The sequence below is a fragment of the Sitophilus oryzae genome, unplaced genomic scaffold (assembly GCF_002938485.1).
Source record: "Sitophilus oryzae breed Bouriz unplaced genomic scaffold, Soryzae_2.0 scaffold_1801_pilon_pilon, whole genome shotgun sequence".
NCBI classification, from domain to species: Eukaryota; Metazoa; Arthropoda; class Insecta; order Coleoptera; family Curculionidae; genus Sitophilus; species Sitophilus oryzae.
In genome coordinates this window covers 3557030-3572158 of record NW_022146504.1, presented here as the reverse complement: position 1 = coordinate 3572158, position 15129 = coordinate 3557030, and the positions used below count along the sequence as shown (strand labels likewise).

Genomic DNA, 15129 nt, shown 5'->3' with positions numbered 1-15129 from the left:
AACCTCCGATTGTTTGATCGGGTTAAAATGTCTAATGTGATATCTATTCTTACTAAATCTATGGGTGAAATATTGTTTTCTATATTTTAGCGATTTGATAAACGCACTAATAATGGCGTTCTAAATATCTGAAACCGTCAGCATTTGAGTTAGAATATTAATAGTTTTAATAAACGGCTGATATTTTACAGACTCTTACTTTTGTTATATTACTAAAACAATGCTAAATATATATATATTCTTTGTTACAGGTAAAAAATGGAGATCTCTGACTCCTCAAGACAGGAGACCTTTTGTTGAAGAAGCAGAGAGATTAAGGGTAATTCACATGACAGAACACCCTAACTATAAGTATAGACCTAGAAGTAATGGTTCTGTTTATTTGCATCACCCATTTTTCTGAGAAGAATAATAATGTTGATGGTATTTTTCGTACCTTAAATTCTTTAGGCATAGCCGTAGAATAAGGGTAAAAATAATATTTTATACAATTTGTCGAATATACATATACATATAACCATATTAAATGTATGTTCACAACAATATGTAGATATAAGTAAACGTTATAAAGTTACACAACTTGTTTAATTTTATATCTGAAACTATTTAATTAAACTAAATAAATAAAAGAGTTGTCTGACTAAAAACAACAAGCCTGATTGTTAAACAAATAAACAGTAAGCAGGATCCTTGGCATAGTTTTTGATAAAAACATATCAATTTGTAGAATCACAGAAGTCGTATCTATATATTGTGCAACAAAATGCTCTTTTAATAGAGAAAATTTTAAAGATTTTTAAAATAGACAAAAATATTATAGCAGAGATATAATTAAAACTAAACTTTCATACAAAGCAATAAATGTAAAATATACCTATGTTATTTTTCTTACAGATATCAAGGTTATGTTCCTAACGCCGGACTGTCCCCTACTGTAACAAGCTATAGTACTCCACTGGAATTTTCTAGCCCTAGTGGTAGCGCCACTGGCGATTATAGTCAAGACAAAAGGTTAGAAACACAAAAAATTCAAAATACAAAATCTTTACTTATATTTCCTTCGTCATTTCCAGGTATAGTCCAGACACTTTCAACAAATTCAACTACAGCTACGCAGTCTATCAAAACTACTCACAAAAGTCACCTTATACAACTCAAACGCCTGATACATCACCTACCCAAAGCCCCGAACCAAAAAGAGGCACCAACAGTCCACAGGATAGGGGTTTGTCTAAGGAAGATTCAGAAAAAAATTCTACTTTACCAACTCCAGAACTCAGTCCTTTAGATCAACAGCAACAAGTTCAGCAGCAAGAAGACAATAGGGTGAACAATTTACAACATATGGGATCACCTGCCGGGTATACAACACCCAAAATACAAAGTTATAGACCTTTGAATTATACAAATACTCAACCTATTACTTCTGTGCCGATGGCTAACGGCATGTATGTGATGTGCTCAAGTAAAAGCAGCGTGGAACAAGGTCACGTGGTTACAGGAACGTTTTATCCACCTGTAGCAACAAGTCAAGATCAACAATTGCTTGGAGTCGGGCAACAAGGGGCTATGAATGCCATAGTAACAAATTCTGTAGGCCCTGGAGGCAGTGGACTTCATTACTATCCCTCCTCGAATGTAGGGTACTACAGTCCCCATGCTCACAAAGATTATCAAGGTTATGAGCAAGACCAACAGTGTAAAGATGGATTTATAGCCTACCAACACATGAAAAATTTGAATAATGTTGAAAATAAGACCTCTGAGGAGTATTATCAGGAGTATTCACATCCTGATCAGAATTTAGTGCAGAACTACATGCCTAGCGGCGAAAGAAGTGATGCAGATAGCGAAGTTGATAGTCAGGAGTTTGAGAAATACCTCAAATATGAAGCTGCGGAGAAATATATGACTGGAAGTAGTGGAGTTGACTCAAACCACAACTACCATCGGACAGAACAGACTTCAGCAAGTTTGGGAACTTCTGGCTTGGTAAATTATGCTTACCAAGCACAACATACTAGTGTAATACTACCAACAGCTCCTGCAGTTGAAGCCTTACGTCCTGAAGCTTATGATTTACCTCCCGCAGGTGTTGTAGGACCAAGAACAGAAGATGATTTTAGTGAAATTCTAGCGGGTGTACGAAAAACATGTTTTAGTACGTGAGTTTTGTAAAGTGACGTGAAGAAAAAGACGAAATGGGACTTAGTGTCAGTGTAATAAACACTCAAACAGAAAGTGTTTAAATGGACTTGGTGCTGAGTGGTTAGGTGCAATAATAGAATTCCTGATGATATTCTCTTGTTGATATTATGTACTTGTACAGATGTTTTTTTGTTTGTTTTTATGTCCTTAGTTCATCAAGAAATTAAACTTCTGACATTAGTAAGTTGCCAAAAAAAACGAAATAGTCATAAATGAGATTACTGCAGGTAAAGTAAAATGCATTGTAGTAGGTTTCTCCCGATTTTCTTAAAACAATTTCTCTAGTATAATACATAATGTTAAGGAAATATTTTTTAAAGAATATATAAATATTTCCATGTTGAATTTTGTGTGTATTTTCAGCCAGTTATAGAGATAAAATCATCATATGATTCCAAAAAAATTGATTATTTTTAAATTCTTTTCAGATAGACCAAATTAAAACATGATTAAATTATCAAATTCTTTACAAAATGTTTCTGAAGTACATACTGATAACTTGTATATTTAAATTATTGCTGTATTTAGATATCTCAGGGATACAGAGAAATTATAAATTTAAAATTATTACTATAGTGATATTATAATCCTCCAGAAAATAAACAATTTTTTATATATGCGACAAATTTTAAAAATTAGTCAATTAGTCAAATTTTATTTATTTAGACACCTTATATACATATTTTTCGAAAAAAAAAATTGAATAATCAATTCATTAAATTTTGATAAAATCAAAAAGTAAACTCATTTTACTACAGTTAAAACAAAAATTATTTAAAGAAGGTGCAATTAAAGAATTAAATAAAGTTTTTTCTGTTTATTTTGGGTTTTGGAATATCTCTACCTAGTCTTATCCTTGGAAAACAGAAACTGTGACGCCACAAGATGATGCACGTAACAGATTTAAAATACAAATAACGCCTAGCGACAAAAAATATATAACAAAATAATTTAAATCTCTCTCTGAGACTAACTACATCATATTAATAAAAACCTTGCAAAAAAGTTTATTTTAATATCAAAATTAAGGGATTCCAAATAGCATCAGAATTATTTTTATATTGGATATAAACCAACATGAAAATGATTCTGATGCTCTTGGTATATAATACTGACATTAAATAAAGGTTTTTTGCGTTGATTGACGAAACAACGTCTTTTGGTTGAACACAAACCAAAGCATAATTTAACTGCATTTCCACGAATATATAAAATCACTTATATTTTCTTAATTCTTTGGATCGCACCCTATATTTAGTAAAAAGGGGGACATATACGACACACCTTGATGTCCAATTAAAAAAACGGACAAAAAGATAGCAGCAAACAGACAGAATAAAAAAACGCGCACAAGAAAAGGCGCTGAATAACTAAATAATTTCATTTGGTTTGGTTATATAGCGATATCGGCGAACGATTGGACTTTATGGGCTTGGAAAAAAATTTGCATAATTTAATATGCGGGGTCGGCGTGGGTCTCCATTCGCCAAAGAATTCCGAATCTTATTATTAATATTTGAGAGTTTTCGCACTGCTGACAGTCCTACAGGCTCGTGCTTGCACTGCTTGCTAAATGATTTAATTCATTAAGAGTCTGTTTCACCAAAGGTTTCACTAGTCCGAAAAAGTAGCAAAATAAGCGTTCGGCATTTAACGTTTTATGTAAAACTGGCTAGGTATTTTTACACAAATGAAAAGGAAATTAAAGATAAAGGACTATATACAATATCCGTATTGTAGCACATATATAGACAACTTCTTTGTTTTTAAAGATTTGATGGTCAAACATGAACAAAATATTCCTTATAATTGGACTAAATTTTCTAAAAAATAAAGACATAATTTAAAATTCCGTTACAATACGGAAATAGTTTGAAATTTTTTGATTACAGTGATATATAATTTATATGGTTTTGCTGCTCGCTATTTTATGGCAAATGCTGAAGCTCTGCAAACCTTAATCAAGCCTTAACCAAAGCACGTGTGTTTGGAGTTTTGGATGTGGCTTAACATAACAGGATCGGGCTAAGCCCTTAGGCAGATTTCTGAAATATAATATATAATATTTCCTTCGGCCACACACCATCTTTACTCGACCTCTGATAGCGACTCGAACAGTACAGGGTGAGTCAACGATAGAGTAAAGTCCATTATCTCATTTGTTTCGAGGTTTACAAAAAAATATTAAATATAAAAGTTATAGGGACGGTTAAGATACACATTTTAAAATTATTATAGAGTATACAGGGTGCTCCAAAAAGTGCGGCGTATATAACATATGTTTTTTTAAATGGAACACCCTATTTTTTATTTTATTTTTAGATTCTGCGTAAAATTCCATAACTTTTTTATATATAATGTTTTATACCTAAAATTTATAGTTTTTGTAATATTTAAATTTGTTTAAACAAATGTTAGATTGCAGTGTGAAAAATTGCCAGTGATGGTATTGTTTCTGAAATTGGAGAACTAAAATTTGGTACGAGAAGTTTGTAGAGATATAGAAAAAGATCTATGTAAAGATATTTTGGTTAGATGCTACAGGGTGTTCAAAATGTATTTATGAATTTCAACTACTTCAAATTAAGAAATTTCAAATTTTTTAAATGGTACACCCTATATATTATCACTTTTTGTGATAGTTTTTACAAAACTCTTCAACTTTTATTAAGTATGTCATATACCTATTTTTAATAGTTTGCGTTTTATTCCAATTTTTTCTATTTTTACCCATATTTTTAATACAATGACCCTATAACATCATAGTTGCCATGACAAAAAGTAATAATTATCAAAATTTCTTGTCTGTTAAGCAAGTTAAGAACAAAATTTGAATTTTAGTTTAATTTGTTGTAATAAGTATAAATTGTAGAGATAATAGTTAGAGATTTTCCTGAAATTAATTAGTCAATGTGACTGGTGACTGATATACACGAACAAGCCAAAAAAATATATTTCTTTGTTCAGTACTATATATTATATAGTACTTTGCTAAGTAGTATAAGAATAGATGTAGATTATCTAGAAAACATCTTCAGTGTGTAATGGGACAGTTTCGCGGCAGTAGTAATGTTGGCTTTACCAAATGAAATATAAACCAGAATTACTACGAGAAAAAAAAATTTACTGTATGTCGAAGAAAATTCCTATATCAGTAGTCTTCAACAATTAGGTAATCTAGTATTACCCTAATCTGGGTAGTGTCATCTTTCATAATATAGAAATACTTACACCAAGAAATTCACGACTGCGATTTTAGTTTATTTGAGTAAAGATAATTAATTTTAACTAATACCAGCAATTGTAACTAATTATTAAGCTACTTGTTAAAGAATAAATAAACTTGTTAAGTTATAAATAGTTTGTTTTGTCATGGCAACTATGATTTTATAGGGTAATTGTATTAAAAATATGGGTAAAAATAGAAAAAATTGGAATAAATCGCAAACTATTAAAAATAGGTATGTGACTTAATAAAAGTTGAAGAGTTTTGTAAAATCTATCAGAGAAAATGATAATATATAGGGTGTCCCATTTAAACAATTTGAGATTTTTTAATTTTAAGTAGTTGAAATTCATAAATATATTTTGAACACCCTGTATCATTTAATTAAAATATCTTTATATATATATCTTTTTGTTCATCTCTATAAAACTCTTCTACCAAATTTTGGTACTCCAACTTTAGAAACAATGGCACCACTGACAAATTTTTACCACACTGCAATTTAATATTTGTTTAAACAAATTAAAATATTACAAAAACTATTAATTTTAGATATATAGCATTATATATAAAAAAAGTTATGGAATTTTACGCAGAATCTAAAAATAAAATAAAAAATAGGGCGTTGCATTTAAAATAACATATGTTATATCCGCCACACTTTTTTGAAGCACCTTGTATACTCTATAATAATTTTAAAATGGGTATCTTAACCTTCTCTACAACCTTTATATTTAAACTTTTTTTGTAAACCTCGGAACAAATGAGATAATGGACTTTACTCTATTGTTAACTCACCCTGTACAGCGTAATAGACTCTTAAGTACCGTCTACAACTACATACAGGGTCGCTAATATGTATAGAAACGGTCGATTATTGGTCAAAATATACAAGGTCCCGCAAAAAATTAAATACAAAAGTTATAGGGTTTTTAAATGCCTAACAGCTTGAAGGTACACAGGGTCGGTCATAGAGTCGTGGCACCTCAAAAATTCATTTTTTTTAAATGGAACCCCCCTTTATAGTATTAGATATTACAATTCTTTCTTATGTGTATTACAATTTTAAGCAAAAATCTCTATTTTTGCTTAGAATTGAAGGAAGAATTGAAATATGCAATAATATTCAGGGGTTTTTATTTAAAAAAAATGAAACTTATGAACTAATGTGCCACGACTTTATGACCGGCCCTATATACTTAAATTTATTACTCGCCAATAGACATTTAATAACCTTATAACTTTTATATTTGACTTTTTGCGGTATCTCGTATATTTTACGCACTAATCGACCGTTTCCATATATATCAGCGACACTGTATACCTCTATATCGCCATCAGTTTCTTAATTGTGACTCAAAAATCTGCTTTAACAAAAATATTTACTTATACATTTTCCAAAAGTCAACATTAGATTAAATTAAACGCAAAAAGCATAATAAATCGTTCCCACTCAACTGTATAGTTTCCTTCAAACAAGAAATAAATACCAATCAGTACTAAAGGCGCTTGATTGTACAAGGGTTGACTGTTATATATTGCATATAGGTAGACGTAGAAAAAAACAGTAGATAATTTTTAAACACTATTGTTTATCGAATAATTCCTCACGAAGAAAAATGCATTTCTGCATCCGTTGGAACCAATTCTGAAAACAGTTATTCCACTCGATTGTTGGTGCCTTCAAAATTGCGGTTTCGAAGGCGCTGAGTTCATCTTATAGGAACTGGAACCTTTTACCACCCAGGCCATTCTTCATTTTTGGAAAAGTAAGAAAATCGTTAGGACTGTATGTTCGGGATGTTCCAACAATTCGATGTTTTCTTGCTTTAAAAACTCAATAATTGTTTTTCGAGCTGTGTAGGAACTGCATTCTGTCTTTTTGTGTTTTTTGAAACTCAGCAATTATTTCCGGCCAACAATTAGATATGTACAAATCAGCATTAACAGTTCTTTGATCTTGCAGAGGAACTGTTGCTATGTAGCTGGCCATGTGACCCGCTTTTGAGACAAACGTCGCCACCATTTTTTTTTGGAAACACTTCGAGAAAGGATAACTTTCTTCGGTTTTGATCTATCTCGAAACACCCAAACAGCCGATTGACGTTTATTTTCGGGTTCATAAGAGTAAATCCAGGATTCATCATTCATCACCACTGAAAATATTGAATATACTTGTTGAGTTTGCAGCTGTATAAAATTCTTGACACAATTGACTCTTGAACTCTCAATCAGCTTGTGTACAGCATTGTCATTTTCCTAGGTGACTGACCGTTGTTGATGGACCTGTCCATCTACGTTTCAATTCTCCATACTGTTAATAAAAAATAATCCATATAGCAATAAAAAAATAATCAGTTCCTAAAATAAACACACTGGTATTTTTTTGGTTTCTGAAACAAGATGAGATTTAAATTTTTAATTGTCAAAAAGCAAAAAGAAAAAGAAAATTGATAATTTTAATAATCCTTGTTGCTACCTCTAGCCCGTATACAAGCTTCTATACGCGCTGGCATGCTTCTTATTAAATTATCAACGTTGTCTTGGGGTATGTTTTCCCATTTTGCTAATGCTGCATCAATAAGCTGTGCGAGATTTCCTAGATTGTTTCGACGAGCTCTAACCCTTCTTTTGAGCTGGTCCCACAAGTGTTCAATAGGGTTTAGAACATGCAGGCCAGTCCAAAACTATGACACTTTCCGTTTCAAGACATTCTCCAGTCAGTCTGCCGGTATATTGAGATGCACTATCGTGCATGAAGTTAAAATTATCCCCAATTGTAGCTCTCCAAAACTAACGATTGGTTCTAGCATTAAATCAATATACCTCCGACCGGTTAAAGCTTGTTGAAGTGGTAACAATGGAGTTTTTGCTCCCAGCATAATACCTCCCCAGAAAATGACAGTTCCTCCTTTATATCTTGGTACAGATTTGGCATCTTTTTTTGGAGTCTCGCTCGTCTTCCTGGAGCTCTGAGAACCCGAATTCGATGGTCATCTGATCTTAGGCCAATTCTGGTCTCATCCGAAAAAAGAACGTTTTGCCAATTCTCAGTTGCCCATCAGTTTTGATGTTAATGGCACCAATTTAGTCGGCCAATTTTATTTTGCTGAGATAACTGTGGGACCCGTAACTCTCTCCTGCTGTACAACCTTTGAGCACGAAACCTTTTTCTTATGGTTTCAACTGAAACATTCACATCTGTAGCTGCCAGAAGTTGTCTTTGTAGCTCTAGATGAGAAACATTGGCATTTCTTCTACCAATTTGGCACACAAGGCGGTCTTGTTGTTCAGTTGTGCACTCTTTGACGACTTTGCCTGGGTCTGTTCTTGTGTGTTCCTAGTTCCTTGCATATGTTTTCGGTACAACATCCTGGGTACGTCTCTCATTTCTTTGTTCAATGAAAACTATAATTTCTTCCCTTTTGTACATCTGTTAATCCAACATAAGGCATTTTTATTTTTTTTTGGGTCGAATGACATTTACCGGACAATCGTGATTTTACTACTGAATACAAAATTCACAAGAAAATATATTGCAGCTATCGTTTATTCTTTATTATCATGTCGATTTACAACAAAAAGCCTTATCTTAAAGTTGTATACCAATTTTTTTCCTTGCAAGAAATTTAGTCAGAAATAAGGAGTGATTCCATATAAGTTTGGTTGTGTGTACTTCTAGAATGTTGAAAAAATTCTCGAGCGTAGAATGTGAATTTACGGCAGATATGATAAGCAAAAGACAGGAAAGATCTAAAAACTGTAGTGAGGTATGCTAACAAAACATTGCAACCTCAATCTCAATAAGCATTTAAAGTTAAAATTGATTGGATTAGCAGACGAATCAATGTGTGGATTCTGTCAATCAAAAATAGAGACGACAGAGGGCGACAGAGCACCGTTCTGTCACTGAAGACTGACAAATACACGGTTCATACGGAAGAGCTAATATAAAAGTATGTCTCAAGTTATAAGACTTTCTGAAATGAAAATGTCGCAGTAGGATATTGGCTTGTTCGATCCACCTAGATTTAAGAGATATTCTAGAACCATCACAAAATATATTTATACACTCAGATACAAAAAAAACGCAACAAAATGTTTTTTCATCAAGTTGAAAGTGTTTTTTTTTACTTTTAACCGAGCGGTAAATCGCTAGTGTATTTTGGTGTACAAGATGTTGGCATTATTTGGTATTAGTGGTATTATTAGTGGTATTAGTGTACATAAATTTGTCAGCTGTTTATCCCTCGCTTTTAGCCCTATTTTCATGATTTTTTTAGCAAACTGTATAAAAATGTATGAACTTTAATTCATAAACTCAGTTTTTTTTATAAACTTTAGTATTTGGCTTTATTATACAGGGTTGATTGAAGGGTTGTTTTTTACCTTAGCTTTAAAGCACCCTGCGCAATAATTTCGTGAGTAACTTTTCCTAAAACATTATTTTTCTCGATATAATTGAAAAAATTGTAAAATGTTTGTGACAAGTACATTTGGCTCTTAAAAATTCACCAAGGCATGTGTTGACATGAGTCAAAAAACAAAATATTCAGGAGACATGGTTCTCTCCGAAAAATAACATTTTAGGAAAATTTGCTCACGAAATTATTTCACAGGCTGATTCAAAGATAGGGTAAAAAACAACTCTTCGATTAACCCTGTCTAATAAGTCAAATACTCAAGTAGCAGGTTGCTAAAAAAATAAAGAAAATTGGTCTGAAAATAAAAAATATAATAACATTTTAAACCTGACCAAAAACTTTTCCGTTGCGTTTTTATTTACATCTGAGTGTATTCAAAAATGTTACTACATATGACGAAACATTTAATTATAAATGAAAAATCATGATTCTATTAAAAGTCAAAGAGACACAATCACGTTTTCTGCTATTTAAATACTCAATTAACCAAAAGATAAGACTAACATCGTCAGGCTGACTCAAATCCTTTTATTTTCTACAAATATTTAACAAAATTATGAATTAAACACTACCTAGTATTTGTTTTTACCTAAAGCTCCCGTATATAAAATTTAATTTGTGTATCTTACAAACACGTGATGTTCAAATACCTACTAGATTTAATTAAAAAAATATGCTATAATAATACCGTATGATCGAAAAAAAACGGCGTCCAATTGGCTTGGAAATGACGATCGTTGACATTCCCCATAGAATTTTACATGTAAAATGTCAGCGATCTTCATTTCATAGGTTCATTTCATACGGTAGCTATATAAAACAAAATATTTTCAGAAAATTTGTTTTTTCTTTATTTTCAATTATTGAAAATTTTCATTCCCTGTATTGCTTGTTATTCTCTTTTGTATATCTAGTGTTTTATAAAATAGTGTGGGAAAGTATGTCAGTAATTGATTTGATATGAGATTTATAAAATTATAAAACAAAAATACAACAAACTATTTTTTATTTATAAACTATTTTATATTATCTACCATGTGTTCAAATTAAAACAATATCATAGTAGCATGTGTTAGATTATATTTTGGCAAAAGAACTATATTATATTCTCTGTATATATAATTGTTTTCTGTACATAGTATAAAAAGACCAAAGTTTATAAATATACTTCCTTATATAAAACTGTATATTATGTATGATAATAATATAAATAAAATTAGTGTTCTTTTTTAGATGTTTTCTTTTTTGTATAGATATTTGAGAAATAAATGAATTTAAATAGACTATTTTGTAAATAAATTTTTATGAATCTACATAGTTGAAAAATATATACATTTTTAAATATAAATGTGTTGGTGTTTTATTTTGTAGGATACATATTTTCAATTATTTATTTAATTACCCAATATATATAACAAGTATTATTTTACATAAAAAATATACTAAAAACCTAAAACTTAATAACTAGAAACATTAAGACTCGTGCAATATTACAGTTCAGAGTTGGAACCTTTGATGTTAAACAGCAAAATAAAACACTAATTCACTACAATACACCAAAACACCTTACTCTTCCACTGGACGCGCGTTTCGCTAACCTTGTTAGCATCATCAACTGATAATTAAAACTAGTAAACGAAGTAAAACTAGTTTTAAAACTAAGTAGAACTAGTTTTAAGCATCTGCTGATGATGCTAACATGATTAGCGAAACGCCCGTCCAGTGCAAAAGTAATGTGTTTTGGTGTTGGTGTATTGTAGTGAATAAGTGTTTTATTTTGCTGGTAAAATGTTGTGTTACCCTCTATTTGGCGATTTAAAAAAAGTTTGTAAAAAAGTTTCTACCCGCAATAATGAAAATGCAAGGCTTTATTAATTTCGTTATTTAGGCAAAAAAGTAAAAATATATACAGGATGTTTCAAAAAACATTGCCATCTCTCATGGGGAGACTCCTGTAAAAAAAGATTTATTTTTTATATAGTCCGATTCTGCTTTGTTTCATAGTTCAAAGGGTTAGCCTTCATTTTTTTTTTTCGATTTTTTATAATTTTCTTCCAAGTGCTTTTAGTCATTCGAATGAAATGTTGAGGGTAATAGTTACAAAACTGCTACATATTTTAACGCATATGTGTTATCATTAAAGTATTTTTCTAAAAAAAAACATGTGCGCTATTGACTTTTTTTTTCTCTTGTTTAACAAAACTGTGTAGTCCGTTTAATACCGATTAAAAGCCGTCTCTTATTTTTTTACTCTCGGTATTTTGTCGATGTCGATCTCCTTGATGAAATAACTGCAATTTTATTAATTTGCTTTAATCGAAGTCTAGTAGCAACATTTAAAAAAAAATAATGTTATTAATTGGCCAAAGTATTAAAGAAGTACTCATGGATTACTCATCCAAAAAATATGAAAAAAAGTTCGTACAGAGATAGGGATACGGTTCGTACGTTCGAATAGGGAGAATAGCAGAATAGTAGGTACCTCACTCGTGCACTGATAAGCATATTGCAAGAATATTTTCATTTTCTCGGCTTAACTTACACGTTAAATCTACAATTTGATGCTTTATAAATTTAGTGGCATTTTTTCTAACTAGAATGATGTTTTCCATGTAATAGGCATGTCATTTTAATGCATTTTCAGCAAAATGGGTAAATATCACCAATCTTCAACTTTAGATTTTAGCCATACTACTGAACCGATTTGAATGAATGTATACTCATTCGAGCGGGAGTCTAATTCTCTTTAATTTATGTTATACTAAAATATTCGCTAGAGCGCAAAGTTTCAGAACTATAGGCAAAAATCTGAAAAAAGTCCAAGAATTTCACAATCTCTTGAGCGTCCTGAGTCGAGCGGCGGTCGAGCAACTGTACAAACCTAGGAAACTTCTTTCTGACGCGAAATTAAGCAATCAAATTAAGTTATTAGTTAGCTTTCCAATACTTTTTTCCAAGTGACCCCTCTAATTTTATTCGCCTAATATGTGCATAAAGTTATAGGTATATTATAGAAATACATATTTTTAGAGAGTGTCTGCGCTTGAGCTAGAATATGATTAGATTTCAATAATAAAGTAGTTTGCGTTTATAGACCCTGCCTTTGGGCTGATCTACTATTGTGATTTTCTGTATTTAGAAGCTCAATAAAAATAGTGATCATAAAATTTAAAACTCTCAGTATTTGCATAAAATGTTATATACAGGGTGTCAAAATGTCTCTTGGTAAAAATCGCTGGCTACGGTAGCTACGAGCAACCGTTCTCAAGAAATCTGGAATGGAAATAGTCAATACATGTCATAATTCACAAAAATTACACATGTTAACTGAATAGTTATTATAGTCTGAAATAATAAATTTGCAATGTCTTTGTGGCCAAAGATTTAACAGAAACTGTTTTATCGTATTTTGTTCTAGAAAAATTCATGATTAGCTTTAAAAAATAAAAAGTTCACAAATTTATCATTTATTTTTTACCTAGTTAACATATTTATTTTCGTCAATAGCGACATGTATTGACTATTTCCAATCCAAATATCTTGAAAACGGTTGCTCTTAACGATTTTTATCAAGAGACATTTTTGACGTAAAAAATTACAGAAATGTATATTTTTTCACTCAGTGGTTTTATACAAGTACAGACAAAAAAATATTATTCTTCATACCAGTTAAAAAAGATAAGTAAGTAAGAGTCATATTGACATCAAAATCAAATTTGCCATGTTAAAAAAACCTAGATACCAATTTTCATCCAAATACGGAATTTAGTTATGAAAAATTAACAATTTATTAAGAATTATTAAGACAAAATATAAATAAAAATGAAACTTCTACACCCTGTATCTCCGAAACGCAGCTTTTTAGGACATAAGTTTATACGAACTTTTTTATTTATTTTTATGTGCAGAATATCCAGTTTCCGGAATACTGATCGGACCACCCTGCATATTTCCAGGGAATTTATTCTTCTATGCTAGAATATTAATAGTTTTAAAAGAGAGACGTAATTCTGGGGAAACTATGTCGTCGTACAGTAAGTATGTTAAAATAATGTAATTTTATAGAATAATTAATTCAAGCTGTTTTGTATTGCTTATACCGAAAGGTTTGAATTTAAAAGAAAAAAAAAATAAGTGATAAATGAAAACGTCTTCTACGCATTTCCAGCTCTTATATTTAAAATACGGTACAATCGTACCGCCTTGCGCTGCCAGTGTTACGCTCGGAAATAAACACACACAGAGCGAGAGACAGTTAAATAATGACCCAAGCAGCGAAAATCCAATGAAAATAAGAAAAATCCGCTCTGGTCGTCGTATAGCGGAGAAACCCAAAGGCCAGGCGCTCTCAAAAAAGAGAGAAAAAGAGCTCTTTGGTCGTATGCAAAAGGAGTTCCGATACGGTCCTGCCGATGCGGCTCTTTTCAGTACTGCCAAAGCTCGTAACTCGGTACGTCCGTAGTATCTTTGGCGTTCTTTGCTGTCGTACGGTCGTACTGATGGTAGAAGGTTTAAGGCCGCTGCTACTGCCAAAGGCGGTACCCAAAGGGAGGAGATACGGCGACAGGACCAAGATGAAGCGGCATCGTGGCCGTTCTAGGACGAAAAATAGCAGACAGGCGAGGTTCTGGGTATTCTCGTACTCCAGATGACATATTTCATCCACATCTGAAAATATGGATGGTTTACTGTACAGGGTGGTCGAAATTGGTCTGTTTTAACAGAGAAAACCTATTTCCTGACTAGATAGAGCAAAACCGACAAAGATGTCATAGGCTCGATTTCTGAGACATGTTTAATGGCGTAAACTGCCTGTTGATAATTTCACTGCCAACTGAGATACGAGGTCTTTTTGAATTTTTTACTATTTGGAAAATTGCTCTCATAACTTTTGTATTTCGTGGTATAATAAAATTCTGTAAAAACGTTCTTAAGGCACTTTTTTAAGCACAATCCAGTGGCGTAGTCAGTTTTTTTCTATCATTGCTCTTTTTGTCAGAAATAATAAAAAATATAATTTTTTAAATGGAAATCATAGTTGGCTTTGAACTTAAAAAAATGTTAGCGGTTAACCCTTTCCAACGATATGAAGTTATGTGTATTTATTTCTAAGAATGAGAGAAACACTAGGTTTTTTATCTTTGTATCGATGCGGGCCTTGATTTTGTGTTGATCTAGTTGCTTAATTATTTTTTATCACAATTTAATATTCTATATTATTATTTATCTGCATAATTAAAAACTTTTGAAAAGGTAAATTAACATTTTATT

General features: G+C 31.5%; 1 protein-coding gene across 1 annotated transcript in view; it reads left to right on the top strand.

Moving 5' to 3' along the window:
- The window catches only part of LOC115882971 (transcription factor SOX-30), a 140983-nt gene extending 138704 nt beyond the window's left edge, over positions 1-2279 (top strand). The window contains exons 4-7 of the mRNA XM_030901239.1: positions 252-365; positions 728-740; positions 895-1011; positions 1074-2279. Of these exons, the coding sequence (XP_030757099.1) occupies positions 252-365; positions 728-740; positions 895-1011; positions 1074-2169 (1340 nt within the window). The 3' untranslated portion in view covers positions 2170-2279. The remainder of the gene's footprint in view (positions 1-251; positions 366-727; positions 741-894; positions 1012-1073) is intronic.
- The last annotated feature ends 12850 nt before the right edge of the window (positions 2280-15129 follow it).